The 17,277-nt window shown below is 40.4% G+C and overlaps 1 protein-coding gene across 1 annotated transcript; it reads right to left on the bottom strand.

Annotated features, from left to right (window-relative positions):
- Positions 1-42: 42 nt before the first annotated feature.
- Positions 43-16,908, bottom strand: bcl3 (BCL3 transcription coactivator). Its single transcript, XM_063878531.1, has 9 exons — positions 15,469-16,908; positions 14,678-14,795; positions 8,729-8,837; positions 3,913-4,114; positions 2,210-2,298; positions 2,010-2,087; positions 1,516-1,683; positions 955-1,054; positions 43-871 (listed from the first exon to the last, which is right to left on the bottom strand). The coding sequence occupies exons 1-9, from the start codon at positions 15,932-15,934 to the stop codon at positions 756-758; spliced, it is 1,446 nt and encodes a 481-aa protein (XP_063734601.1). The 5' UTR covers positions 15,935-16,908; the 3' UTR covers positions 43-755.
- Between the last annotated feature and the right edge of the window lie 369 nt (positions 16,909-17,277).

Below are 17,277 nucleotides of genomic sequence, written 5' to 3'. Positions count from 1 at the left end.
GCTGTGTGTGGGGCAAGCTGACAAAATCAAGACAAAGGTTAATTCTGTTGAACACATTTTATATAAAAAATACAACTTTTCATAGTGATATAACAACACTTGCACAGGCACGCACACACCTGAAAGGTACTGTGGACACACATTGTTGAAAAAGGAATACACATGTGCAATATTAAGCAAGTCAAGTTACATTGTCAAGCATTACAGTAAGCAGCCTGGCTAGAAGACTTCAGGTTTCAAAATGGTGTATTTGTTGCCCTTAATTTCTTGCCATCTCTCTCCTTTAAACAAAAAAGGCCAAAATGCTTTGACCCTTTAGTTCACCAAGCTGAGCCCCATGTCTGTGATTTATTAAAATCTCCACGCAGTTTAATAACAGTCTTCAATATAAGTCCATGATTGCATGCAGTTGCACATTTCTGTTGCTGCATGGAGTAACTTCACAGGGAGAAATCCAGATTTTCACTGCAACAGCTTTCAGTCACTTTGGTCCTGGTTATTAGGGAGGTGGATGAGCAGATAGGCACCCTGTTCAGGAATCAAGCCCCAACAGTGCAAACTTTGACTGTCCTTTAACATGGAGTGTGAGGAAGTTTAAATTCATATGCAGTCCATTTTCTGCTCTGTCATCCCTTTGGCTAAATCTTCTCCTGAATTCTCCTTCTGCTGACTTCAGTGTCTCTCAGGGTAATGCAGTCTTTTCAGGTTAGTTGTGTGGAGGTAGTCGCAAGGTGCACCAGATATAACTTACACTACTAAATTGGATACATAAGTGTAGATTGAGTCTTTGGAGAATGGGAGGTGCTGCAATGAGGGGTGTGTGGTGTGTTTGCAGGTGAATATCCATAACTGTGGTTGGAAGATGGGGACCCTGAAAGAGAGGTAAAGATTACACATTAAAAACTGTGATTTAAATTGTACTTGTGCGTGTGAGCCTGTGTGCATTTTTCTTACCATTTTCTGTTAAATTGCTCCCATGTGACGAGAGGGACGCACAGTGTTGATCTTGAACTCTTATTTGGTTGGAGCCTCTCCCTCGTAACACGTCTGTTATCTGCAAAAGATGTATAGTCTTTTTAATAACCTTGTTTGAATGACCTTGAGTACGTGTCACAATGATCTAAAGTAAACAACTTGAGTAAACAAGAATATAATATTGTTGGAGAAAAAACTGCACTATTCAGGTCTGTCCTCTAGAGGGAAGGATGCACACATTTTCTGTCGATTCTTACTTCACCATTTTCTTCCTGCTATCCTAACCAGAGCTTAGTCAAGTAGATTTTTTTATTGTTTGCCTTTGCAAACAAGTAGTGGTGCAATTTTCCAAGGAATATAACAGTGTGTGATAAGGCAATCCCAAGGAGGTCCTTCACAGTTAATTAAGTAATCTTTTTTTGGGTTCATTGTTTTCTTGCAACTATTTGAATTGTCCTGAAACAGCAACTCACAATCATGAAAAAGGCTCAAACAAATGCCACAGTAAGAATTGAGCCTGTTTTATTTTGCTTTGCTCACTTTCTTGTTCTTGGCCACCATCACAGGTGTGTCGTTGTGGTAGTTCTTGAGGCTGCTGTCAGCGCCGCTCTTCAGAAGCAACCGCACTGTGTCCACCTGACCTCGGCCACACGCGCTGTGCAGGGCTGTGTTCCCACTGTATGACTGGCTGTTGACATCACAGCCCCTCTACGAGAGAAAAACAGAATCAGTTGACACAGATGTGATTCATATAGAAAGCTAAAGGGAGGTGTAGAGAAGCATGGAAAGTGAAACGGCCAGGCTAAAATCAGATAGGAGAGACATAGAAGAGAACATGTTTTAAAATGAGATATTAAGCAAGAAAATAATCTGCTGATGGACGTCACGTCTTTGAAGGCCTTATCTTTAAAATAGAATAGGAAACTCAGCGTGCGGCTTAACAGCCAGATTGAAAAACAGTCATCAAATAGAGCTGAGTCACGACCCTCCTTTCTCCATACTAACACACACACACACACACACACACTCATTACCTCGATGAGGAAGTGGACCATGTCTGCGTTATTGCTCTCCACCGCGTGCATGAGAGGATTCTGACCACTTTTGTTGTCCTGATTAGAGAAAAAAAGAAAAGTACCGTGGGAAAAGTCAGAGGATGCACAGACGGTAAATGTAGAATTTGTGATGTTGTGAAACTCAGTCAGTGCTGAGTCAGTGCGGCACAGGGACTGACCATAGCATTGATGTCAGCGCCTGCATTCAGCAGCATTTCGGCCAAATGTGTATGGCCACGCAGCACCGCAAAATGGAGAGGGCTCAAACCTGAGAACAGGGACAAAGCAGAACATGTGAGCAAATGCAGATAAACACACCTAACACATACAGTGTACACAAATCAAGGTGAATGCATGTACACACTCCAGCATGGACTTGCACATATCCCCACACACACTATACATTTTGGAGACATAGGCAGTGTTAGCACAGCATATTAAAGGATGGAGAAGAACAGCATTAGAAAAAGGATACAAAAAAGCATTACAGAAGATGACAGAGTTTGCAGGATGCTACGACATGTCCTCTTAGAAGGGCTAAGCTAAGGGTTAATAGCTAAGAGAAGCAATATAACTAAATGCTGTTTTCTCTCTTTGGGACTGGAAAGCAAACTGCTTCCAGGTGACCTAAGAGGTGAAGAGGTTTCTTTCACGAAATTATTTGTATGTCATGTAGCACCTGGGACGAATAATTAGTTCTCACCCTCGTTACTTTGAATTTGTGGATAACGTTTGCATGTGTAAAGGAAGTATTGAGCATACATTAGAGTGGACTAGCTGTGGAAGAGTTTGTAAAGGGATGTTTTGCTATAGTTTTACTGTTGTTTAGCATGGCCCTCCTTTACTTCAATGCATCAAGACTATTCTCTGTTTTTGCACCTTCACTTTTGGACGCATTCTTCAAGAAATCAAGGTAACACAGTGAGTATTTCCCATGCAAATGATCATTTTGGGGGTGAATGATTCCTTTACAAGTCTTTACGCAGTGTGGTTAAACCTTCAGCACACAAAAGTTGAATATGTAATGTCTGTTAATGTGATCTCTGATTATATGCTATTGAATGTATAGTACAGCCGAAGTAGCTGTCATTTTATTAGATCTAACAATTTCTACATATACTCTCATCTTCACTTATACCCAAGTGCCTGTGTTTATTTTGGGGGCTTGTCCTATACCCAGACTTGTTATTCTCTCACTAAAAATATCTGTTGTTGCTGTTGCTTTGATATCACAGCCATACTGTGAAGATGTGGCAGTCTGTCAGAGACCACAGAGAAAGGACATGTCGCTGTTCTTTCCACCCACACACCCAAAAACAACGAACCATATCCCTAACCTGAACAAGAGCTCACATTTGTCATATCCCTCCAGAAAAATAGTTATTTTAGCAAGTTTCTGCAATATTTTGCAAATGATGCTTTATCAAAGTGTCTGCAGTACCTAGATGTAAATCCAAATTGGTTCACAAACACAAATGGTGAGTTGCTGCAATGCTGAGCTAAAACCTATTCTTTTATTATGTCCAAATTTATAAGATTCCCCAAACACGCAGAGGAGGAAGAAGTACTTTGGTCCTAAAACAATATGAGTAAAAAGCAAATATTTGCCACTGAAAAACTAAAGTAAAAAACGATTTTACTTTACAACGTACTTTCTTCTATGCCATCACTGCTAATTAGATAATGGAAAAGTCAGAAGATGCACAGACGGTAAATATCAAAAACAGAAAAAATATGACTGAGGGATAAATGATCAATCACAAGGCTTTATGAGATTAAATAACTTTGTGAGAAGAGCGGGTGAGCCCTCCTAGATTGGTTTTTAGTCAAGAAAAACTTCAACACAGCTCAGACTATGGAGCTTGTTCTGCAGACAACTTACCCTCATAGTTTCTCAACTCTAGGCATGTGGAGGACGAGGGGTGAGAGAGCACGACAGACAGACAGTCTCGCTGGTCATATTCACAGCAGAGGTGGAGTGCTGTTTGGCCATTACGGTCCAAGGCAGCAGGGTCAGCCCCCTCCCTCATCAAAGCATCCACCATGTTCGCCTGCTGGGTGATCACTGCGAGATGAAGAGGAGTCTGAATGGGGGATGGCAGGAAAAAATGACAGTTTAGATAAGCCAGTGTATTCAGTACCCATTACCACAAGAAGGCAATATACTAAAATAGTCTTAATTTTTAACACAGCACCACACAGTACACATCATTCAATGCACAATGCCCGCACTATCCTCAAAGACATCATTCTTACAGTATCTCTTAAAATATGAGATGAAAATATTGATTACCCTGAAAAGATATTTTGAAACAAGTTTCTATCTTAGCGTCATTGTTCAGATCAAAGATGCTCATATAATAGTGGAAATCCCAGATCCACTTTTCCACCCAATGTAATTATATGGTCCAATTTCCAAATTGCCCAAAAGGAATCCACAAAAAGGAATTAAAGCTTGACATTTTGGGAAATACGCATTTATTTCTGGTGGAAAGCTACAAGATATGACTATATGGTGAATGAAAAAGAGTCAGGAGAAAGCTTAGCTTGGCACAATCCATAAAGAGAGGACTTACAGCTGGCCTAGCCTCTGTCCTAAAATAACAAAATGTGCCTGCCAGCACCACTACAGCTCCCAAATAACACATCATATCTATAATATGTACAAAAACGTTTAAGTGTAAGAACAACAACCTGCCAATTTACATAGGTATATGTTGTAGGCAGGTATTGTTTACTCTGACTGGAGCCATGCTAGCTGCTACCCACTGATTTCAAAGTCTATGCTAAGCTAAACAAAATCAGCATAAGGTTATAGCTGCATATTTACCATTCATACATGCAAGTGGTATGATGTCCTCTAACTCAGCAAGAAACTGACTAAGCATGTTTCCAAAATTATTATTATTTTACTTTTTGAGATGTTCTGATTCCAGACAGACACAAGCAGCAATGAATACGAAAACCAAACCAACACCACCTTCTTGTAAGTGAGGTTGGAGGAAGAATGCTATTATTTCTAGTAAAGGCCTCCTTTCATCTGCAACCTGTTCTTCAGGTTAAAGATCAGTGACACAATAGAAGCATTGCCTGTAAGGAAGGGCCAACGCCTGATGTAAATAAAGAAAGAACCATGGCAGGTGAGATTAATCTAATTACACATCAGAAGATCATGAGATACAGGCACAATATATAACGCGACTATGCCAACATATACACAAACACACCTACATGCACAAACCCCCTGTCAATATAGTTGTCACCAACCAAATCAAAGTCCAAAAAACTGAAATCACAGAGCACACAACAACAACAACAAAAACAACCGTAGCCTTGGACTTTGTCATTAATTCAAAATTAGGAGGAGGCTGTTGTGAGAGTCAAACAGCCTGCAAACACAGGAAAATAAACAATTACACCGAGTTCACCTGGTGTTTGCCTGGCTGAAACTACGGCTTGCTCAATAAATTCACTTGTGCAATCTAGGATGTTCCTTTGGGTGAGGTCAGCATGTATCATCCTGTTGATAATTATGTCAATTATGTCCAGGGAAGGCACTGAATCTAAATTAAGCATGCAATATTTCAGTCATAAAGGGAAGTCTTTTTTGACCTGGACTTTTTAGCTACATTAAAGTTACACAATAAGCACTGCAATCAGGAACAGATCGTTTACTCAAGTTTCACTTTTGATGTACTGTTACTGTAGTGTGTGTGTGTGTGTGTGTGTGTGTGTGTGTGTGTGTGGGCTGGGGTTTTGTTCCAGTAAAGGCTATTAAAAAAAGCAGTGTAGCAGTGGGAAAGCGTCTTTGTGGAAATCCTGAAGTGTGTCAATGCCAGTGTTCCTCCTTTATGCTCCTTTTTCCCTGAATCCTGTGACTCACACAAAACACACACTTACGGAGTAAACAGAAAACACACACACAATCATCTGATATGAACATTGTGAAAAGCAGCTGTACTGTTACTTAGACCTCGCACAGCACTAATGACACTTGTACTTATAAATCATTTCCAGAACTAAATAAATACCTTCCACACTAAGGCCTTTTAAGGCCTTACAAACACACCTATCATAGTTGGCAGATTATAGTTCTGGCTTCCTGTAAAGGATTTCAGAGTGACTAAAACAAAAATCCAACAAAGATAAGGGGAAAGGAATGAGGGGGGCAAGAGTGGAGAGACGGAGGAATGAGGAAGAAACGGAAGCAGCAGAGGGGAGTCCGGGGGAAAGACAGGATAAGAAGGGAAAAACCCTTCTCTTTCCCTTGGGTTTGTCCTTACACACTTGCATTCCTGCAAAATGAGTGGATAAACATGAAGGAGGTTAGAAGATGAGAGGCTTCTCGGCATGAAGAACAGCCTCGGGCTGTAGGCTGTGCAAAACAAAAAGAGAGTTGCGAAGGCAGCACAGAGAGACTGCAGTGAACACTAAAGCAAGGCCTGTTGCACAAATAACCATCACACACTTTTACGTTAGTGTTGTTGACGATTTTACTGATAGCGTCAGTCAGTTCATCAGTTGTGGTTACAAACCCAAAATTCTCATTAGATGCATGCAGAAAAGGATATAGTGACAGACTGAGATAGCGGGCGCGCCAGTACTGTGCGCGCGAGAGAGAGAGAGAGAGAGAGAGAGAAAGAGAGAGAGGCACGCACAGTAAGGGAAAGTCCCTGTAAACTACCCTCTGAACCAAGGTATGTTGAGAAACAGCCCGAAGCAAAAGCAGGGGGGGGAATGTCATGTGACTTCTCGGAACAAGGATACTAAAGCACACATGAACAAACACTCAGATGTCTCGCTTGTGCACACTCTCACACAAACAAAAAATGAAATGGCATGTCAACAGCATGCAAATAAACAAAAAATTGTCACTTGAACTAAACATTTCAACAGTACAGTGAATCTGACCATTTACAGGCATTATTTAATGAGATGATTTGTGTTGCATTGCAGAAGTAACACATGCACATTGCATGTTTTTAGTGTGGGTGGCCCCTGGGGATTCAGACCCTAAAGCCCACTAGTGTCACTGCAACATGCTGCACCATCAGCTGTTGGAGGAGCAGCAACAAGTCTGATAATAGTGTCTGTTTTTGCACAGCCCATCTGATTTCATGAGCAGTGTGGGAGTATCAAACAGTTGTCTCTACCATCATGTAGTGAAAGCCAACTCAAGCACTGACACTTACAATATTGTTCGGTTACAGTACTGATAGTAACACTCAGTCAAAAAGTTCCATATTCAAACCACAGAAACTCAGGATTTGTCTTCAACTTTGGAAAAGCTGTGTTGTTGTTGTTGTTGTTTTTGTCTTTGGGAAGTGTGCCAATGGCAGAAAATGTTATCGGGTTCGTCTGGTAAACATTATGTTTTGCAAAGTAAAAAGTTCCCTTTTCAAACATTGCCTTTATGCCTGGTAACCACCCAATCTGGTAGGCAAATGACTCTGATGGGACCTGTGCCTGAAAATCTCCCTTTTCGGTTATAATTGCATGTGGCATATTATGTGTGAATGTGTGAAATAAGAGTTTTGCTTGTGCGTGTGTGTGTGTGTGTCACGTGCATGCATTTCACATACAGGGTAGACACAGGATATCACAGAACCTTTGCTGTCAAGCCTCAGCGATGAGGAAAGACAACAACCGATGATAGCACCAGCGTTATTTCTGGTAAGACAGCCTGTGGTGTGTGGTGTGAAACTCCAGCCTTGAGAACTAAAACACTGCGTGGCTCAGGTGCTTTCTGTGCTGAAGGATGAAAAAGAGAAAACTGGCTGAATTCAGAGCAGGGGGCAGAGGAAGTGTGTGTGTGAGGGGATGAGTGTTTGCTTAAGGCCTTTGGTTGGGACAGCCCTGGATTAGGAAACATTCAAAGATAATTCCCAGTCCACATTCCAGTTCAGTTCACTGGAGTTGATCTATTATGTTAAGGCTATTATGCAGGGAGGATACAGTCAGTTTTTTATAATAAAGACTGATGACCTCTGTGAAAGTTCATTCAGTCCGTGTACCTTTTAACAAACAAGTATAAATAGAATTTTCCTGAACAAAAGAGTGTAAGAAAACAAGGAATAAGATATGTTGTAAAGGAGATATCATGTCATCTTACCAGCCAGGACAAGATGTGTAATTTGAGTGCAGGGTTCATGAGGGTTCATAGGAGTCTCACTTTGCTCCGTCCTATCATTTTGGCAAGCTTCACAACATGCTAAACCCAAGAAATCCTTCTCTTGAGTTAAAGTGCACACTTGCAAAACCAAAAACTTGCTAAATAAAAATAAAAACTGGAAATCACATGTATTCCTTCCCAGCATGTACATGTCTTTGGCTTGTGGCAAGTTCAGGTGAAGAAACCAGGAAGGGTGAATTCCACCTCATAACCATCAGTCGCCCTGTCTGTAAGAGCATGCGAAAACATGGTGTAACGAAAGGAGGAAACCAAGGCACTTCCTCTTTCATTCTTTTCCATGTAACTGTTATCAGAAGGGTGAGACAGCAGGGGGATGTGTTTTACATGCCGTGGTTGTCGGGGGAGAAAAAACCCCATCACTTTTAAGTTTTTCTATCATGATTTTATACTAACTGACCCCTCATTCAAATGTGTGATGAAATAAAACTGATAGAGTAACTTTCTGTGGATTGAAGTGTAGGTGGGCATGCGCTGTATGTGTGTATTTAAAGATCATTTGTTTTACCTGACGGAGGTTGTTGTAAACATCAAGGCCTCTGCGAGCCAACTGCAGGAGTTTGATCAGTTTGCAGACGATGGCCATCTCCTCCTGCACCACCGCTATATGGAGAGCTCTGTAGTGAATATAAAAAAACACAGAAGAAGAAAGAATTTTACATTGACAGTTAAAAGAGAAGTGCTGCAAAAGATCTCAAGGGATATTTACTGTAACTGAGTCTGAGACTTTCCTGACATTGTGACCAACAACTATTAGGAGACAATAAAAGTGACATTTTAGGGCCGAGCATTTTCCTTTAAGCATGAACGAATGAATGAATGAATGAATGAATGAATGAATGAATTAATTAATTAATTGGAGATGAAAAGTCACAGATTGTATTCAATGCTTTCAAATCTAACATGTGACGGATGTTGATATTTTTGTCATCAGTAGTAGAAAATAAGCTTGATCACTTGATCTGAATTATCCCACTGAAAATTGTACAGCGGAGCTTGACAGATGTGCAGGCATTACTCACACTCCCCTTATCAGACGCTTATCAAGACTAAAGGGGAAACCACTTTCTGTAGTTTGTGTGAAGCGAAAAAGAACAAACGCAGGCTAAAGTTGAGGCCGGGGAAAGGCAAGGGGACCATTAGTACACCATAATATAGAAGTTCTCACATTTTTCTTTTTATGCTTTCAGAAGAAGCAGCTTCCAGTAAGAGGCAGACTGGTTTTAAGACACTTCCTGTTATCAGTCACAATGGCAGCATTCTTTATCTTGCTCTGTGTGATGTGAATCGAGCCATTAGTCTGTTGGGGCTTTCTGTAAATTTACTTAATCCAAAGGGTAAGTAATAATCACAGAAAAGTACAATCCTGTCACAGGAAACCGGAACGTTTCTTGAAAAGTTAAAAGTATAATTTCAAAGAATTTAGTTTAAAAAGAAGTCACAATTACAAAATACCTTGCCATACTTCCTCTCAGTGATGTGTGCCAATAACATTGAGTCATTGATCATTTCCTGCCATTGATGAGACTTGGTACGGTTCAAAGAGCTAGCTATCCACTTATTACAGCATCTTGCAACTCCAATCACCTCTTCTAACTACATATAAACCAAACAGCTTTCATAAATTCTGTATTCACAGTGAGTTTATTTGAAAAAAACACGGAGAAGAGTGTGAACAGAACAATATCTGTGGTCTGTTGAACTGAAGCATAATCATGCACATAACTTGGTGATTAAACTGGAAGAAAGGCATGGTCCACTATGCAAATACATTTAATTTAACCAATTTACCACTAAAATAAGAAGTGCAAACTCTGGATAAACTAAGTGTGCGTGTGTACAGCAAAAATGCACTCCCATGAGCCAGAATGGTCATCAGCTCTTTAACATAATATTTCCTGGGCAAGAGCATGTTGGAAATACATCCGCAATAAACAATCAGATGATTTGCACCTGACATGAAAGCAAACAGTGTGAAAAGCAGAACTGTTGTTGGATCGGGAGTGTGTTGGGTTTTTCCTCACCTGGTCCCTGTTCCTGTAACTTAGCTCAGCATATTTCTTATCATATTTATTGTACATGCACAATTGTGTTAGAAATCCCCTGCAGCTTCACAGCACAATCTAACAGTGATTGGAGAGAAAACGTATGCTATACCTTCACAGATAAACTGATTTATCTAAGCATTGAACTAAACGAATGTTGATATACATTCCTTCATAGAGGGCCTCAAGTGATACTGTGATTCTTGTTATTCTCTGTTATCTGCATCCATCTCTCTCTTTTCTCTTTAGATGAAACCATACTGTTTCTAGTTCCTGGAAGTGGGGCAGACCACAGCCCCAGATAACCTCAGGCCCAGTGCCACTGACGCAGATAGGAGTCCCCAGCCTGCCGCACTTACAATGACAGTCCCGGTGTTAATGTGCCTGTGTGAATGTGTGAGAAACACAAAGAAGAAAAGAGACTGCAAGTAAAAAGAGAAGGCAGCATGGTGCCATATCCTGTTTGGCAGGGGGGTGAGGCCTTAGCATGAATAGGGTGGTGGAGGTGAATTCCATAGGGATTTGGCCTGGGAACTGGAAGGTCACCAGTTCAAGTCCCCCGAAAGACCAAGTGCTACCGTGTGTAATTTCCCCTCTGTGGGACGATTAAGGGTTCCTTCTTCTCTCTGAAGCCAAATACTTTCTGTGGTCTGGATGAGGAACTTTGCAGAACATTTACATGCACACAAACCTATTTAACACACTACAGGAAAGGGAAAACTCAGAAAAGCATAATGGGGCATCTCAAACAAGGAATGCTGTGCCTGTAATGCAGAATGAGTACTTCCAGATTTTGTGGGGGGAATTTATGGGGGAAACAAGGATCTGTTTTTTTTCAAGTGCATTTCTACATTTATCATTAGTCATCAAAGATCAAAGTTCATTTGACAGCAACACACTCGACGAAGTGTGAGCTTCTAATTTGAATCTAATTAGTTGTAGAGAGGTTTAGCTAAAAGCTTGAAATGATCTAGGATATTGAACATTAATCCGTGCAAATGTTAGGTCGTCAACATCCCCAGAAAACTTGCAAGTGTAGTTCAAAACAATGCACACATAGGACAAGGACTGTGGACCCTGGTCACATGACTTACAGTGACCTTATTCACATCAGAGTCTACACTGTTGCTTTAGTGTGAGAATGAAATGACTACTGTGTGTCTGACTCAGTGGACAAACATTTGTATACAGTGATCAGAAATACATTGAGTGTCTAGACATAACATCACAACAAGTTTATTGACATGATAGTTTGCACGGATATCCAAAGTGCCCAGAGAAAGAAGCCTCAATGCTTTTGCAGTCCCCTGAATTTTCCTCCGACCATGTGAGCTACACATTTGTTATTTTTGGTAAAACATCCAAAATCTCCTAAGAATCCCCTGACTTTTTGATTGTGATATTTCAATACTTTGTTCTGTCTATATACCAAATAATTGCATTTCGATTATCGTGAATTCTACTTTACAATACAATGCAATTAAGTGTCTGATAGCAAATGTTAGAATGCTAACACTAAGATGGGGAACATGGTACTGTAAACATGTCACAATAAGATGAGAATTGACATGTGTGTCAGGGAATGTGAGGAAATACTGTAAAGAAAAAGATCAAAGTATTGGGTCTACATGCCATATCAATTTGAAATGATTATGAATCAAGTATAGCCAAACTCTGCATATATTGTTGTTTTTGTGCAGGTAAATGCACTGAATTACTGGAATCGTGTAGGAATTCATTGGAAGGAGCTATTAGACAATCAACACGTCTGCACTTCTCACGTACAAATGATAGTGTGGATAAGCAAATGACACATAAAAGAACTGGAGAGAGAGAGAGAGAGAAAGAGAGAGATGAAGCTGATAGAAAGAAAGCGGTAAATGAGGAAGTGGGTAACGGATGTTTGGGTTTTTTGAGTCCATTCATTTAAAAACACAGAGAAGAAAAGAGAGAAATGCAGACACCTGAGAAAAACCGCGACCATGTTTCAAAAATTGAGCACTCACTTGGTTTTCCCGAAACTAAGGGGCTCAAAGGCGCTTTGACGTAAGAGAGGCTCATGCACAGCGTCACTCGCATTATGCATAAATCATGCACCCAACACACACTCATGTACATACAACCGGTGTGAAAAGTACAGGGGGGCTGTTTCTTTCTACAGAATTCACACAAGGTTTAAAACAACCACAAAGCAACAAGCAGTTACTACACGAGCCAGCTAAGGTCTCAACTTCTCTACAAAGGAGTTTGGTTTCGTAACAAGACTCTGCTGTGCTGCATTAAATCACTTCTACCATGATAAAATCAGTTATTCATTTCGGGTATGTGTCAGTACTGTAATTTTGATAATATACTTGTAGGATGCTCCAGAGAGGGGTGTCAACAATTCACTAGCATATGAAGGTGATAAGGGTGCCAGAATTTAAAAAGCCACACTAACAATTTGACTTAGGTATAAACAGATGTGTTCTAAGTTGCAAGAATACAAATGTAAATGTACTTTTTTTTACCGTTGCTGATGTGAGAATCAGCATACATGGCATTCTTTTCATATTCCACGCCACAATTTGTTATTAGAGTATGTATCATAATTATTCTGAGTCTCTGAAGCAGGAAGAGGACAATAAGAAGATGTGACATGTCACGGGATTTTTCTGGCTCCACTAAATGTTGGTCATCACGAGTCTGTTTCAAATGGATGCAAATTATCCCGATACTTTTTAAACCGCAACATCAAAGTAATTTAACTCTTGGACATGCTATGTTTTCAGTCATATGACTCTGTTTGTGTTCTCTAATGAGTGACATTTCAGTTAGTGAGTGGGTGTTGAAAACATTAGACAAAGTAAAGTAACCATGCGTTAAAGGTTTAATATTTGCATTCATGTGGTCTTAAAAACTCGTGTCCTGAGTACAGTATACCTACTTACACCCTGAGAGACTGCAAATTATAGATTGTTCAACACACACACACATACACACACACACACACACACACAATGCAATGTCTATGTGTCCTAGCAGCTCAGACTCTAGTGCAATAGTTTCTCGGTTAGTGTGTTGGATCAATAGTCTTCTTTGCCACATTGCAAATCATTCTTCATGTTCACTGAACCAGTTTCCCAGACAGGAAGTGAAACAACAGTAAATAATCTAGATGGATTATGGTAGGGGGATACTGACTGTACCTGTTTGATATGCAGAACCAGGTGAGTCACAGAGAGAATAACAAATGAACTCAGATGATATCAGACATCGCACAAACCACATCCAGATTGTGCAACGCCAAAAGTTTTGTTTATGAGGTCAGACCGACTCTTGTTGAGACTGGTGTTGTTTGGGTATAGCCACCTGAATCACTTGAACTGACTTGTTTTTTGCTTGACTGTCATCATTTCACTTTTAGTCAAACCTTTCTATTAAGAGAAGATGGTTGGATGTTAAGACACAGACATGCAGTTTGTTTCTGGCTGGTAGGGAGTCGTGATGCAGACTAAAGGGTCCCACTACTACTTATGCAAGACATTTGAACATTTCAAACATTTCTATTAATGATGCATGAATTACATTTAGCTGTGCATAATAATGAGCATGATATGGCTTACTTTTAAACTGAGAAGGCCTTCTGGGATATTTTAATTTCAAACATCTACTGGTTGAAATGCTGCGGTGGAAAAGGCCTTGGGTACATGCTAAGGCAAAAATAGGAAGCCAGCTCTAAAGAGAGATACAGCAGATACATGAATCACCTGATTTGTGTGATTAAGTGAAGTAATAAACTGAAAGCTTGAATACTGAACTCGTTTGTTTTATATTATATGTAAGTTTAAATGTTGCTGGTGGTTAAGATGTGTTCTCTGCGTCCGTCCTGCTATCCACCACCACATGCCATTCTAAAGTATAACTAATAATATATTTTTGCGAACATATTGGGCATCGACAGAAGGCAATACTTGAGTGTATCAGTTTTAGGTAAAAACTATGTTTTAAATGCTTTCATTTTACATTATGAAATGTTCTCTGTGGAACATTCAACTATTTTAAGGAGTTGACACTCTGGAGAGTCACTATCAAATTCTTGTTACTGAGGAGTCACCACTTCCAAGAATAACTTAGGAAGGTTTTGCAATTATCAGGCTCTTTACGAACAGTAGGTCACTGTAGTTGAAATGCTTGGTCTCTATGGGTCTCTAAAGAAGAAAACTACAGTGAAAGCTCTCCATGAGTGCTTCTGACTGTCAGATTGGAGAATTGTTTCTTGTTTGCATTATCAACATTGCCACCTAATTAAAAAGTGCAGATTATAAAAAAATGCACAATTTAGAAGAATCATCAAGTTTACTGTAAGCATTTGAGACTTGGATATGTGACATCACTTTGAACTTAAAGCTATTTAATAGACATTAACATACGTGTCTCCATCTTCATCTTGACGTGTAGCCAGAGCAATAGTCCGCAGGTTTTCTGCTTGGTGGGCCAAAAGGTGGGTGGGCTCAGGAACAGTGGGCAAACAGAACACTGGGTATGCACCTGAACAGGAAGGAGACAGAAAGAGAGCCATAGTAGGCGGGAAGCAGAGAGGGCAAAGATAAAAATAAATACAGAATTCAAAAGCCAGTGTTGGCACACTCTTTTTTTGTAATAAGGAAGTGTGCAGCTGTGCATGTAGGTGTGTGTATGCATAGTATTTAGTTATGAGTTGACCCAGTGAGCTACTTTATCAGTGCATGAAAACCGCAGCAAAATAGCTGACTGGACAATTTGTCATTGATTCAGCAGCAGCTGCCTCTATAAACCCTGCTATCTCTCTTCCAACTGACACAAAAGACACCGGAAAAGTATAAGAAAAAGGAGAGTGTGTGCTGCTATACGGCTAGCAACAATAGCTTCATTCATTTTATACCAACAATATATCTTCATAAAGACTCCCTGCATGTTTTGCCATGCTCTTTCTCTGCCTTGGAATTCTCAATCTTCAACATACCAATCTCATTGAAACCATCAAAAATAATGCTTTGTTTTAAAATGTACATCAGATGAAAACTTTACAGAAGTCACACAAAACGTTGTGTAACATAGACCAGAAATGATACATGTTTGGCTACATAGGCTAAGTATAACTTATGCAATAACCCAGCACTTGTTGGATGTTAAATTGTTTTAATACTTGGATAGTAGACTGAATGTTGGCCATAACGCTTACCATAATCATAATGTTGCCAAATGCGGAACGGACATCCATCTGGACTCAGCCCTGCCTCTGCAAACCGCCTGGGAGTCACTGGTGTCGCACAGACTCCGGTCAAACTTTTTCGTAATGTGAGCTCTGTGTTCACCGCAGGCGAGAAGCGGTCCTCACTCTCTGGTTGAGCCGGTGACTGCCTCTGGGGCTCCGGCTCGACAACAAACTGGCGTTTCCTAAAAGGCAGCGAAGAGGATGATTTGTCTGCTTTTCGCTTGCGAGCAGCACCGGTTTCTTTTCTTTGCAAATTGTCCGTCCCCGTGCACGCAGGGGGTGCAGGCGAGCCTCCTGTCCCCCGCGCGTCCCTCGCGCTGCCGCTGCAGTCCGGTGTCCTGGACGCTGCATGCTCTCGGTTGGTGGTGCGCAGATCCAGCGGCGCGGTGGCAACCGACTGGTGGTCACTGTTCATGGTCATGATCCTCGGCATCAACCGGGGGCAATGCGCTCAGGACCCGGAGAAGTCTCAGGTGTGTACGCGTGAAGAAAGCTTCGGTCAGTGACAGTTTGGTGGGATCACTCCATTCAGAGTGGCCGGTCTTCCCATCTCCATGAAATCAAATGGGCTTTTACTTCTATCTTACTGGTGTATCTGATGAAGCGTTCAAAGCAATTGATTTCTTCTTGAAAATGTGTTTTCGAAGTGGAGCCAATAGAAGTGTGTTGTAGATAATGTGTTCTAGCTAACCTACTGAAAGGACTGCAGGTACAGTGCAGCTCCACCAGCGCTCATCTGCTTTTAGCCTAATGAACGTAATCACAGCGACAGAGGGTGCTTTCCCTTATAAACCGAAACAAAGCGGTTGTTATCAAATATACTGAGTGAAGAAGGAAAGAGAGAACACTTCGTTGAAATCATACATTCTGCATTTGCAAACTCTTCGACAGCTGTCTGTTTTGCATGCAAGTTCAAAACATTATACTGAATTTCCCAAGAAGTTCAAGGATCGATGCTTTTCACGGTTCAGGTGCTTTCGCCAGTCGCTTTGTACGTTTATTTTCTTGGTCATTGGTGCTTCTGCATTAACTGCATTTCCATTTACTCCATTTAGTTTAATTCCTTCTAATTGTTAACATGCACCACGAAGCCTTTGGTTTTAAATGCTCACAATGTACACTTATGTACAGCTGTGTACTTATCTGTTCTTCTTTGTTGTCAGTTGTCCAGTCATGTTTAAAAAAGCTTCAATTTAAAATGTCTAAATGCAAACTTTTCTTTATCCAAAAAGAAGGAGCAGTGCACGTACATATTAAGGAGATAGAGGAGTAGCTACATTGCAGATGGCTAAGGTATTTAAAGTGTTCACTGGTTATAAAGAGTGTTTATTTCCTTTATTGCAACATCACTGTCCCACCTTATTGATGGTAATGCAACAGGGAAATACTGATCTTAACAACGTGGAATCTGCAGGATGATGTTCCACTTATTGTGAAATAAAGGAATATTTTTGACGTGTTCGAGTCATATCAGTGCAAAAAAGAAGCAACACAAACTTTAAATGTTAAACTCGTAGTGGTGTCATGGAAAGGATTGGCTCATTTTTCATAGCCAGACAATGTTGATTTTCACACTTCAGTCTCATTGCATTATGGAGCAGACAGTATTGTCTCAGTTGTAGTACATTACAGCTGATGTCAATCTTCTAATTGACAGCATTCTGGTAATAATTCAAACTTTTCTATCTTTACAAACATGTGAACTCATAGTTTAACCTTATGCTCAATTCCTTTTGAGAATGCAGATTTTAAAAGCTTCAGTCAATTGGATGTATA

Source organism: Eleginops maclovinus, chromosome 3 (assembly GCF_036324505.1).
Source record: "Eleginops maclovinus isolate JMC-PN-2008 ecotype Puerto Natales chromosome 3, JC_Emac_rtc_rv5, whole genome shotgun sequence".
NCBI classification, from domain to species: domain Eukaryota; kingdom Metazoa; phylum Chordata; class Actinopteri; order Perciformes; family Eleginopidae; genus Eleginops; species Eleginops maclovinus.
The sequence above is the reverse complement of the archived record's forward strand: the minus strand, read 5'-3'. Positions and strand labels throughout refer to the sequence as shown.

Bases quoted from the DNA above. Each gene is read 5' to 3' on its own strand.
- bcl3 (XM_063878531.1), bottom strand. From the start codon at position 15,934: ATGCCGAGGATCATGACCATGAACAGTGACCACCAGTCGGTTGCCACC. The intron at 8,838-14,677 runs GTATGTTAATGT...TATTCACTACAG, and splicing joins CAAGATGAAGATGGAGACAC to AGCTCTCCATATAGCGGTGG. The intron at 872-954 runs GTAAGAAAAATG...CCTCTCTTTCAG, and splicing joins GAGCAATTTAACAGAAAATG to GGTCCCCATCTTCCAACCAC.